We start from the raw sequence: 12,995 nt of genomic DNA on the forward strand, positions 1-12,995 counted from the left end.
ATCTTCTAAATTTGGGTGTAACTAGGTTACGAGCTTACGATGTTTTGAGTGATCTACTGGGAGTGTACCATTGTAAGCGATGATTCAGATGTTTGGGTCCCACATTATGCAGTGTATTAAAGGCGATGCAGAGGGCCTTAAAATCAAAAAATGTTTATGAGTAGTCAGTGTAACTGAACAAGACCCTGGGAGACCGATTTAAATGTAGGAGAATCCCAGAATATTGTACTGCAGCGTTCTGAAGTATTTGCATTTTTTGTGGACATCTTTTCTTGACGTTAATGAACAATTTGTTGCAGTAATCTATTCTAGAAATAATGAGAATGGAAACTACACTTTTCCATAAATCATTCGGAATGAATGGGAGTCCTTTCCTTAGTGTCTTAAGCATGTAAAAAGACAAAGAAAGAGTAGTGTTGATGTGCCGCTCAAAAGAAAGATTACTGTCAAAGACAACCCCTATGTTTTTAGACTTGGAGACCGGGAGGAGGGGTAGTCCAAAATCCTGTGACCACCATTCGGGAAACTAAAAAGATGTATTTCTACCAAACAGTAATACCTCGGTTTTACCTGAGTTAAGTTTGAGATCGTTTTGGGACATCCATTACCCAATCTGCAACATGCAATTGTGGAATCTGAGGGCCGTGTTGTCAGAATAACTGGCCACTAACACCACAACCTGGGTATCATCAGCATAGGACACTACTGCAAAACCAAATGATTTAATGAGATCAGCCAAGAGGGTCATGTAAAGATTGAACAGCGTAGGGCTCAGCGATGAGCCCTGCGGGACCCAACATGGTAGAGAAGAGGAAGGGTAGTTGAACTCATCCACAGTAACTAACTGTTCTCGGTCTGAGAGAAAAGACTCCAGAAGCTGAAGGGCCTTGCCCAGATACCTAGAAAGGATAAACGGTCTATAAGAAGGCCTTGATTTACTGTACCAAATACTGCAGAGAGGTCTACTAGAATTAAGGCAGCATTGCCAGCTGCACATAGGATTTGTCTGTTTTCTTCAAAGGCAGTAATGAGGGATGATTCAGTACTACGTTGGCTTCTAAGGCCAAATTGCTTCTCATCCATTATCGCTGATGAAAGGAGAGAGTTTGATTGTAATGGCCTTCTCTATGATCTTCGCCGGTAAGGGAAGGCAAGAGATGGGGTGATAATTATTAGGATCTTCGCATCCAAGGTGGGAAATGGAAGCTTTTTTCCACTCTTTAGGAAAGTTGACTGTTTCAAACATCAGATTGAAGATATCTGTAAGATACTTGGCTACAATTTCTGGAACAAGGTGAAGGATTATTGGAGGGCAGGGGTCAAGTGGGGAGTTAAATTTGACCTGGCTAAATAAGGTCTGGAAAGATGCTGTGGATCGGGAGGAAAATGATGTTAGAACTTCATTATCCGTTGGAGAAGACTCTTCAGGCATGCTGTAGAGAGAGGCTATATTTGTGTCCTGATGGATCATGTAGTTAGAAGAAGTAACTGCAATTTACTGGTGTCATCAAGCAGTAGTTCCACCAGTGAACACATTCTCAGTGCCCTGCCCCCCAAATCCCACAGGACGTTTCTTACTGTAAGCCACTCATACTCTGCTGAGTGACTCTTTTTCTGGCCACACAGCAATTTCTAGCAGAGGAACAAGATACCACCGTTCTTGACGTCACTGACGTCACTGCTATCTTTCAGAATCCTGGTGGAGACGGCTGTACCCGTCCATCCCACTTTGACCATTTACAGTGAGGCAAAACATCACCAAGATATCTACGTTACACCCGTGCTAGCCGGGTTGGAAATATCACCGGCTATTCGAACTCCTACTTTCCGATTTGGACAGCCCTGAAGAGTCACAGGTTCAACACCCGCATGACGAAACACGTGTCGGCTGGTTGTATTCCTTGATGTCCAATATATTTTCATTTGAAAGAAACCACTCTGATGTGTCCACTTTGGTTCATGTGCTGATACTTTGTTACTATGGATGAGTAGTACAGACACCAAACTTAACGTGTGCACAGGATTTGTTTGTTATAGTCACTGAGTGAGCCCTTGTCACTCACTGTAGAGGTTTGGGAATCCCCTCTAACCTGTAGCACCATACTAGTATTATTACATTTCACCAAACTCCAACCACTACCAGCCTAGGCGCCATCCTTCCTGCACACACAGAAACCCCACAGAGAACCTTTAATTTCTAGCAGATGCTCTCTCTGGCTTACTTCTGTCCTAGTTCACCAACCCCAAAGCTGCACCAGTGCCTCTGAAATCACTTACAGTTTGTGCCCATGTGTACTAAGTGCTGTTCACACAAGGCTTATGAGCAGAAAGTTAACTTCACATGGAACAGCTGGTAAAACACCAGGCAGGATCGCTGTACTGCACATGTTTAAAAGCACGTACTAGCACATTCACATAATGAAGCATATACTCCACCTACCACCATTGTCATCCATTTACCGTTAACTGCATTTATTGGGCCATTAACTGTAATGCACTTGTAAAACAGCAGTCGGGATTTCTGCGTTATTTTTGACAGAGAATTCCATCTGCCAAACTTTAGATGAGGGCGGTAGTCTTATTGTAAACATTGCCCTGAATGTCGCAGATTTGACATTAGTGATTCCCTGAGACTTGCAGCTTTCATATGTCAGCTCCTGGATTTCCAGCACCTATAGTAGCCAAGATGCGAGCACTTCATGCACCCTACAGTTGCTGACCAGGGCCCGTACCACTGATAGGGTACACTATCCCTATTTGCACCACAGTGCACCTTTACACAGGTGCTCTGGGCGAAAACAGAACAGTGTGTTCTATTACAAATATTGGGCTAACGTTAGGGCTGTTGCAAACTGGCGCCTGCCCTGGAGGCAGCACATTTAGTGAAATACTGTGTGGTTGTTTATAAGCTGATCCATGTTTCACAATGCAGGCGGCATGCTGCCTGCACTTTAAAGAGGGGAGAAAGATCCCCTAGCAGGCATGTGCAGTGAGTGATTGCACCTTCCTCCAGGGGGATGTCTGTTGGAACTGTGGGACCCCCTTTGTCACCACCAGAGGGCTAGCTTAACCCCTTGCGTGCTTATGACGGAACCACGCCTAATGAGTCATGAGGCTGTCGCTCCGCCCACGCTGCATTAATTCCCCGCCTGTGCGGGCGAATAATTGAGCAGCGGGGTAATGACGGAACCACGCCGTCATGAGCACACGCCGCCTGTGACTCTTAACGGTGTGGTTCTGTCATGAGCACCGCAGCGCCGTACTCACCCCCTACACCCCCGCGCCACGGCGAAATGTGCGCTGAAGCGAAGGGGTTAAGGAGGTGTACTGACAATGCCCCACATTTTGTGGCACATTATCAGTATCCTCGTAAGATCCTGTTTGCCTCCGCACCAGTATGCATAATTCAGTGCTGGTGCAGAATCAAAGTGATTGTTCATTTACATAGGGAAACACCATCAGGCAAATAAGAGAATGCCCTCTAAAGATAGCGCTGGTGCTACATGTGCTCCAGCACTATCAGTATTACAGAAGGTGCAGCACAAGCGTCTGCAGCACCTTCTATAATGCCATTATGCCTCGGGATGCTCAAAGCAGCTGTATATGCCCATTGCGCCTCTTGAGCACTATGTGCAATATGTGCCCAGATGTTTTGTGGCCAAGGATTTGATGACACAGGCATTATTTTGAATTAATCCCTGATTCTCTCCATTACAGCTGTCATTCTCAAAAGCCACTTCATGCCATCGTATGTAATGAAAAGGAGTAAGTGGGATCAAATGATATGCAATGTCGCATCTTGTCTAGTCATTATTGCCAAAGGGTGTGTGATGTTACTCTGTCCTGGTACCCTTAAGAGAAAGGTGAAATACTGCCGGCAAATGACATTATTCATTTCATTTCATTAATCTTTATTTAGGCAATTGCCATAAAAGATGAACATAAAATTACAAAAAGTCAGACATCAATGTTACATCAGTAGCAAAATAGCATACAAGTAAAACGAGAAAGTGCCCCAATGCATAGCAACCTATAGTATAAAAACAATCAGATAAATCAATGCTAATTAGTTATTTGGACAAACTATTAGGTAAAAAACGAGAGCAATTCTATATAATATTTAGATTCTAGTTAAAAATGACCAAATCAAGAGAATTGCACACTCAATAGTACATGATCTGATCAGAAATTAAAAGCCGTCTGTAAGAATCCAGGAAACAGGTTAAAATTCAAGAAGCTTTATTCAGCAGCACAGCATCATACATAGAGCTTCAGAGTCCAGATGCAACTGACTCAAAGATGCCGAATGCATCACCAGGAAAGTTCTGAGAACTAGAACATGATGGACCAGGTCTCATGCCATTAAAGGGGAAGGAATAAAAAGGAAGGAATACAATGCAGGATGTAACACCGTCTCTTGTGCCATGCTGCTTTAAGGAATTTGGCCATCGCAAAAACAGTTGCTTTTGAGAGATCAGTCTTGAGAATTCTAAAGGTCTCAGAGCATTTAACAAACCCTAGATTTTTGCATAGTGGAATTATCCAGAACCTTCTAGCCGCACTGTGGGCGGGACAGAAGAAGACTAAATGCAATTCTTCTTCAAGCCCACAGTTGCAGTCAGGACAATTTTCCAGGGTGTGGAGCTTCCATTTACCTGTAAATGCTCTAAGCGGAAGAGTACCATACCGCCATTGGAAATATAATTTCTTGGCCGAATTTGGAAAAATATCATCAAAGACTGGTTCAAACTTGTAAGAGTCTTTCACCGAAGAAAAGTGTTAACCAAGGAATCTGGGCGTATAACCTGTGTGTGGGATGCAAGATTACAAGCATAAAATTTGCCAACAGGTGTTTACGGGACAAACCCTGACAGGCCACTTCAGGGTCACTCCAGAGGGTAGGAAGACCCAGCCGGGCAAACTCGGTTTTTAGATATTTGAACCACGGGATGTTCTCCATAGTAGGAAGAGCAAGAATGTCCTTCAATTCCTGCCTATAGTTGGCTAGCTCAGGGGTAGATCATATTCTTCTCCAAAAGGTTAGAGGCTTTACACCCACTACTTCGTCCAAGGGTATTAGGCCCAGATCCAACCTAAGAGGCAGAAGTGGGGTGCTAGCCGGTAACTTTAGAAGTTGTCTAAGAAACTTGTTTTCAACTATGACCAGCTCTTTTTTGCAGGTGTGTCCCCGAAGTTCACTGCCATAAAGAATCGCACCTCTGGCCTGGAGTCTATAAATCTCCAAGGGGGGGGCTATCAGTCTGAGAGTTGATTTGTTGGAATTGACTATCCTGATTATTCCCCCTGCTATTTGGGCCAATCTGAGCTGGGACTTGACTTGATGATCGCCCCATTCCAGTTTGTCATTCAAGGTCACACCCAGATACTCAAACGTGAGGACTCTTTCTAGCCTATTCAGGCCTATGGTGGGATTGGGGCGTGTTTTTTGGGGGGGATTAAAAAACATGTACTTAGTCTTCAGGGCATTTATTTTGAGACTGTGATCTTGACAGAATGCCTCAAAGCCCTCAAGAATACGATGAATCCCCATTGGGGATTTCGACAGCAGGAGGGTGTCGTCCGCAAACATGATTGCGGGCACCCTCCTGCCGCTGAGTCTTGGTGCATCTGTATTGGGGACATTATTTAGGTGATCGATTACCCCGTTGACAAAGAGGCAAAACAGGGTTGGTGCAAGAACACATCCCTGCCTTACCCCTCTGCCAACGGGAAATCTTTGTGAGAGGGTACCCGACCTCCCGCACCTAACCTGTGCGTAGTTGTGAGTATGCAAGCGAACAATGATGTCTAAAAGAGCAGGAGGGATACCAAGATTGGCGAGTACTGCCCATAATTTACTCCGCGGAACCAAGTCAAAGGCTGCGTGGAGATCGACGAAGACGGTGTACAAAGTACCCCCCTCCACCTGCACCGTCTTCCAAAACAAAAGGGCCAAACAAAAAATGTGGTCCATCGTCAACACCTTACTCCTAAACCCTGCCTGTTATTTGCTTAAAACTGAATGGTCCATCATCCATTCCTGCAGGCGATCAAGTATCAGCCTCGCAAAAGTTTTTTGTGCAACATCAATGAGGCTGATTGGCTATAGTTGGCTGGGAGCAGAGGAGAGCCCTTCTTGAAGATAGGTACAATCTCTGCTCCCAGCCAAGTATTAGGGACCGCCATTCCCCCAAGAATTGCGTTAAAAACTTCCAACAGATACGGGGCCCAAACCCTGGGTTGGTGCTTAAATAAGTCTCCCGGGATTTTATCTAACCCGGGGGCCTTACCCGAGGGTAGTTTAGATATTGTATTAAAGACCTCCCCCAAGGAAAATTGCAGTGTCTCATCGCCCTCCACAATTTCAAATTGCGCGGTTGACCCACCAGAAGGTAGAAGGTGTTCGGGCGTCAGGTCATCTCAGAGCTTAGGCCGGCCAGGGCTAACCTCTTCATAGAGGCTGCGGAAGTGGTCCTCCCAAACTAAAGCCGCTATGTTGGCCTCCACAGCCTGAGTCGGCTCGGCAGACCCTGTTCTCACTACCTGCCAGAATTTGCGGGCATCTCTGGTCTGAAGAGTGGCCAGCATATTATCCCAATTGGAATAGTCCCAATCCACCTTTGCATGATGGATTGCTTGCTTTAGTTCCGCCCTTCTAATCCTAATTAAATATGTATCCCTTGGATATTTCAATACAGCGAGAAGGTTGGCCTTTGCCTTCCTGCAAGCTGATTTGAACCAAGAGGGTCTTTGCCCCCTGCGGGTCCCCTTCCGCGCAATTGGATTTAAAAGTTCCACAAGGGTGTCCACCAATTCCGTATGGAGGGTGCCCAGCTTGAGGAAAACATTTTCTGGCGAGGATTGACTAATAAGGACCCAACACGTTCAAATATGGGGAGAATCCGAGCGTACAGCTCGGAAATGTGGGCAGGATTATCCAAAAGCTTGGCCCACCTCACTCTGCGCCTATCATTTGTTAGAATGAGTTTGGAGTTTGATGATGCCTCTGCCGGCGGGTCGCCCAAATGACCGCTGGGCGCGACCAAGAAAAGAATCAGCGCGTTGTGGTCGCTGTCAGTTCTTTGGACTACCACAAAGTCAGAGACCTTGTTCCAGTCTGATGTCTGAACCAGGATATAGTCCAGATGAGACTCCTGCCCTGATTTATTAAAGGTAGGTTTAGAAGGGATGTCACTCTTGAGTCGGCCATTACAAGCCCTCAGCGTATTGCTGAGAGTGAGTGCCGTAATTTGTGTTGTTAAAGGGGACCATGGCTTTGGCGGGGGGCCAACCAATTGCGGAATTCCCCACTGGTCGTCCTCCTCCATGAGTGCTCCCTCCATAGTCAGGGTAAGTGGCTCAAACTGACAGTTAAAGTCTCCACCCAACACAATCCTAGCACCCAGGGGAATTCTGGGGAAATTTGCGCTGAAGCGAAGGGGTTAAGAAGGTGTACTGACAATGCCCCACATTTTGTGGCACATTATCAGTATCCTCGTAAGATCCTGTTTGCCTCCACACCAGTATGCATAATACAGTGCTGGTGCAGAATCAAAGTGATTGTTCATTTACATAGGGAAACACCATCAGGCAACTAAGAGAATGCCTCTAAAGATAGCGCTGGTGCTACATGTGCTCCAGCACTATCAGTATTACAGAAGGTGCAGCACAAGCGTCTGCAGCACCTTCTATAATGCCATTATGCCTCGGGATGCTCAAAGTAGCCGTATATGCCTATTGCGCCTCTTGAGCACTATGTGCAATATGTGCCCAGATTTTTGTGGCCAAGCATTTGATGAATGATGACACAGGCATTATTTTGAATTAATCCCTGATTCTCTCCATTACAGCTGTCATTCTCAAAAGCCACTTCATGCCATCGTATGTAATAAAAAGGAGTAAGTGGGATCAAATGATATGCAATGTCGCTTCTTGTCTAGTCATTATTGCCAAAGGGTTTGTGATGTTACTCCTGGTACCCTTAAGAGAAAGGTGAAATACTGCCAGCAAATGACATTATGACATTCCTCGTTTTATGATACTTTGCTCATTAAATACTGTTGTTTCCTCAGCAAATCAAGAAATTCTACAGAAAGCAGAGGTGGAATATGAGGTAATGCCAGGGTGGAAGTCTGACACAACCCATGCCAGAAAATTTGAGGACCTCCCAATAAAGGCTCAGAATTATATCAGATGCATAGAAAATCACATTGGGGTTCCAGGTGAGCTTTAGTTTCTAAAGCAGAAACCTATCACTTCATATAGGACGATGTGAAATAGGATGGTAAAATGTAATATTTGATCTTATTTGAAAGCTTGATGATGTAAAATAGGATGATAAAATGTAAATATTTCATCTTATTTGAAAGCTTTAACTAAATTTGTTTAAAAATGTATATTTTTCAGTGATACTTTTGTATGTGAGTTAATATCACTCCAATGAGGCCGCCAATATTTGAAACTAAGCAGTAGTAGATGTGTGCTGTTGGCCCCATTGCAGGATGGCTTTAATGGTTCTCTAAGATTTTCATGTTAGGGACATGGAATGTCTCCACAGATTATTCTTCATACAATCCAGTTGAAGCATGTCTCTTCTGAGGCCACTATGAAGAACTTTAAGGTTTTCAAAAGGGTAAAGTGGTTTGCATCAGCACTAAGAATGAGCCAATGAGCTAAGTACTAAGCTGCCATCTTTGGCTCTTATTAGCAGTGTCCTCGCATTTCCGAAGGGGCCGGTAACAGCGGTTACTGCCCTCATCTGAATTATACAATTTGTTGAAATACTGTAGCTTTCACCAAGAAACATCTGACCCAGAATCACCATTTCTCCTGTAATTTCCAACTTCTTAGATGACCCTCAGGCTCCTACTCCTAATGGGCCAGATTTTCCATACCCTCCGAGTTACCAGTGCTTTCATTATCAGTAATTCCGGGGTTGGGAATATACCCATTTTCTTCATTAATCACTCAAAATGAAGGCATTTGTGCTGACATAGTTTAATTCAGTGGTAATGAAAGTAAGGTTTAGGGAAAAGTGTGCTAGTGTAGAGCTGTCAATACCTAAACTGGCCAGTTGGGGGCCTGCTCAATAGAGATTTACAATCTAGAGTAGGTTTTAAGAAACCTTTGTATCCATAGTCATTTTCACAGCCAACATTGCAAATATAAAAACATTTAGCTCCCCTCATGTAAATCTTATCCATACTACCTGTAACTGTTTTGTAAATTTTTTTTTCAAAGCATGCCATAAATTGTTTACTCCCTCTATTGTCAGGCTGTAGAACTGTATCATCTGCAGATATGTTGCTTTGTGTGTTGGGCTGGATGTACAGGTTGGCAAAATACTTTTTTTTAATCTGTGGTAAATGGATTCAAAACTGCAGGAAATTTAATAATTTCCCCAGGGTTTCACAGCTGCATTCCATCGTTAAAAGCAAGCATTTGCAATGCAATAGGTCTTGCATTTCTTTTTAATCCTTAAGAGGAGGAAGCAAACGGTAATGGATTAGAAGAGAGGGTAAACAGAGAAGGTGTTGAAGATGCTACAATGACGGTGGTAGAAAGAAGCCTTGTGACAGCCCATACTAGGCGCAAATGAGATTCCGCTCATGAATAAAAACAAAGAGGGATAGATTTGTGTCAATTGAAGAGGCAGAGGTGCATCTAGTGGCAAACTGCTGCACATACAAAGGGAGGATGGGAGGGTAGGATGCACACAGAGAAATCCGTTGTGCGGTATCAGAGTGGAAAAGGTGAGGGAAAAATAAGGGCGGCGCAGTGGAAGAGAGTCCAAGTACAATCTGGACAGAGGGAGGTAGCATAGGGGTCGGGAGAGTTTAGAGACCGAAAGGTAATGCCAGGGTGGAAGTCTGACACAACCCATGCCAGAAAATTTGAGAGGAAAGACAGGCTTGAAGAGATAGCAAAATCAAGCAAGAAGCAGAGACTTTGGAGGGTTGTTGGGGTGGCCATGCACTGTTTTGGGGGGGGGGGGGGGGGGGGGGTGAGGAGGTGTAGTGAAGGGCATGGGTCATTAAGGGCAGCACAGAGGGCAGCGAAAAATGAAGCGGCCACAAAGGTTTCTTGGCAGAAACATGAGCAGAGGCAGGCCACGCTAAAAAAAAGAGTGCGCTTGAAGTGTGGGAAATAACATGAAGCATAAAATCACATGTAACAGAGGCAGTCCTCATAGGTGGAAACAAAAGTCCAAAAGGATGGACTACTAAGCCTATTGACCAATTACAAACATTCATTTTCAAACGACAGTAAGAGGAACCCAAATGAAAAGATGGGCGGTGCTTAAAGTCCATATCCAGGAACAACAAGCCTTGTAGGGCAGCACATGCGCTGCCCAGGCTCAACCTAAAAAGACAGAATGCCCTGCAGAAAAAGAATTACTTGTTCCATGCGGTAAGGAATGAATGGTACGAGAAATATTTGTACTGTCTAGTGCCCAGCACTGTCAGAGTCCATTATCTTAATGGTGATTGCATTGCATTGTTTACACAGGCTGGACCCTAACAGTGCTGTTAATTGTAGCAGAAGTTGCTTTGAAGAATACTGTCAGGGTCCAGGTAGTGTATTTCCTTTACTACAGGTTAGCAACAATTATAATACATTACCCAGCCCTCCAACAGTGCTTCTAAAAGTAACTCTGCGTTTGGCTTTGAGCACGTATTTCCACCCATGGAGGTTTGGATTAGCCCCAGTTCCATTCTGAAGGTGGGAAAACAATATGCTACATTTTGCTGGTTTGTAATTCCCCCTAGATATTTCACCCACCCCTAGCTAGAGGTTCACGGAGCACAGGATACATTATGGAATTCTGAGAGTAGAGGCTTATGGGTATGCACACCATTTTGGTCTGTTAGGACCTGGTGGTGCCTGCTCAGCTGGTGAGGGACTGGGAGCATGGCGGTGACAGGGAAATCCAAAGTACTCGAGGAGATGAGGTGTGGGATGCTGTGTCAGCATTGTGAATAGTTGTGTGGTGTGGTGGGATGGAAGATTTGTGAAAGATTTATATTATACTTGTGAGGGATGCTGTAAAAGCCTGGCGCTATGCCAAAGACAACAGCATTGGATGCTGGGAGGTTGGCTAGGACATGGGCTGGGAGTAGACAGAAAGAACCTGGTCTAAATGACCAGCTATACTATATTTCAGGTGCTGAGAGACCTCAGTTAATAATGATGATGGGTGGTGAAGATGCTGTAGTGGTCAACGGTGCAATAGGCCATGTCTTACATATTGCAGCTAACAAACCTCCTCCTGCAAGGATCTGAAATCCTTGAAAGCCATGTTGATATCCACAGTTACTGTACAAAAATCTGAATTAGCAAAAATGTGCATCAAGCAAGTTTGAGAAAATTGCACCATTTCTCCAATTGTGGAAATTATGGCACCATCTTCTCTAATTGTCAGTGCATGAGACTCCCAAATGGTTGTGAAACATACTACTGGTTCACACAAAACAATCATATCCACGCCTGCTACTTTGTGTCCATCTGTTAAAGGTCATACGAAGTGGCACCTATAAATGTTCTTGTCTATTTCCGCTCAGTTTATGGTTGCCTATTGTCTGAGTGCCAAAGAATAACTTATCTACAGTAACTGTTTGGGATGAGCACAGAGTTCAAAATGTCAAAATAAAGGGGAAGACTTGTATTTTCTAGTCTACCCCTAAACCTGCAGCACTTCTAACAAATACACCGAAAGTATCTGAGAGAAAAGCCACAGTGCATCAAGGGAGTGTAGTGACTCAGAATTAAATCTTGTGTTGCGTGTTTTCTGTTGTAGAACAATGTTGTTTCATATTTCGGAAATATTCTCCTTTTGATGCCGTTTAGGCACAATTTGACTTGTTGGCCCCGTAGTGTAGCGAATCAGATGAGCTAAGACATTTGGAAATAAGACTGAAAGGTCAACAAGGAGTGGTTCGGCCGTTTCCATTGCATTTATAAGTGCATCTGAACAACAGCGTTGGAAAGGGTAGCATTTCTGGCACTCCGCGGGTTCACAGTACTGCTAATGAAGTAAATGCTTCAGTTAAGGATAGTATTCTTCATTCCTCTAGCCTGGTATTCCACGTCACTAACCATTAATTTTGAAATTTAGCCTGTCTGGTAAAACCGGCAACCTGCTGTTTGTGTACCTTTTTAATATTTCTTCTTATTAAACAGCCAACCCCCTATTTGGCGAATCCCTCCTCTCTTTTTATGTACTCTAGCAAGACATCGCCCATTGGTTTTTCCTACATAATTTAGTGTCTCACCTGAGTTTAGGCTACAATGACTGGATCGGTAAAGTCCTTCCAGTAATAACCGTGGCTCCCAGCTGTTCAGTCCGATTAGCAGAAGCAGTAGCCTCCGAAATCCAATTTGGCAGGGAGGTAGGAAAATGTAGCAGACTTCAGGTGCCCACAAGATTACTTTATGCTCCACTTAAGGCAAAGGAGGTGAAGCGCTGGCCCTCCTTTTCAGAAATTACAGAAAAGATGAGCTAGGGGTTAAACTACACCAAATCACTGTAACTGCTTGGAGGGCACCCCATTGCCAACTTAGAAGGAGACTAGACCCTTCTCAAAATCATTGTACATGAATTCCATAAAACAGCACAAACTGTAAGTGTAGTGGAACTTTTGGGGTGTTCAGTATTGACCCAGGGTGTGTGTGCATTAGAATGAAAACTTCCCTTTCTTGACAGCTTCTCCTCAATTTCCCAGTTGCCAGTCTGAGGTGAAGCAGAATCGAATGGGCTAGATGCTACGGCAACATAGGTTGCTGGACTCAATGAAGGAAAACATAAGATTGTCTCTCAGAGTAATAGTATTGGGAAACCAATGTTTACTCGGCTGACAAACAACTATTAGAATCGGCCTAATGGTGGAAGTAAATGCAAGGCACTGGAAAGTTCCACGTGGCAATAGGAGGAACAAGGAATGCTCCCCAATCCACCTTTATTCATACTGTTGTAAAGAAAAGTGAAGAGGAGGATC

At 44.2% G+C, this 12,995-nt stretch overlaps 1 protein-coding gene across 1 annotated transcript in view; it reads left to right on the top strand.

The window, feature by feature from the left end:
• The window catches only part of ADSS1 (adenylosuccinate synthase 1), a 478,155-nt gene that overhangs the window by 461,841 nt on the left and 3,319 nt on the right, over positions 1 to 12,995 (top strand). The window contains exon 12 of the mRNA XM_086937899.1: positions 8,073 to 8,222. Within this exon, the coding sequence (XP_086794025.1) occupies positions 8,073 to 8,222 (150 nt within the window). The remainder of the gene's footprint in view (positions 1 to 8,072; positions 8,223 to 12,995) is intronic.

This window comes from Lissotriton vulgaris, chromosome 9 (assembly GCF_964263255.1).
Source record: "Lissotriton vulgaris chromosome 9, aLisVul1.2, whole genome shotgun sequence".
NCBI classification, from domain to species: Eukaryota; Metazoa; Chordata; class Amphibia; order Caudata; family Salamandridae; genus Lissotriton; species Lissotriton vulgaris.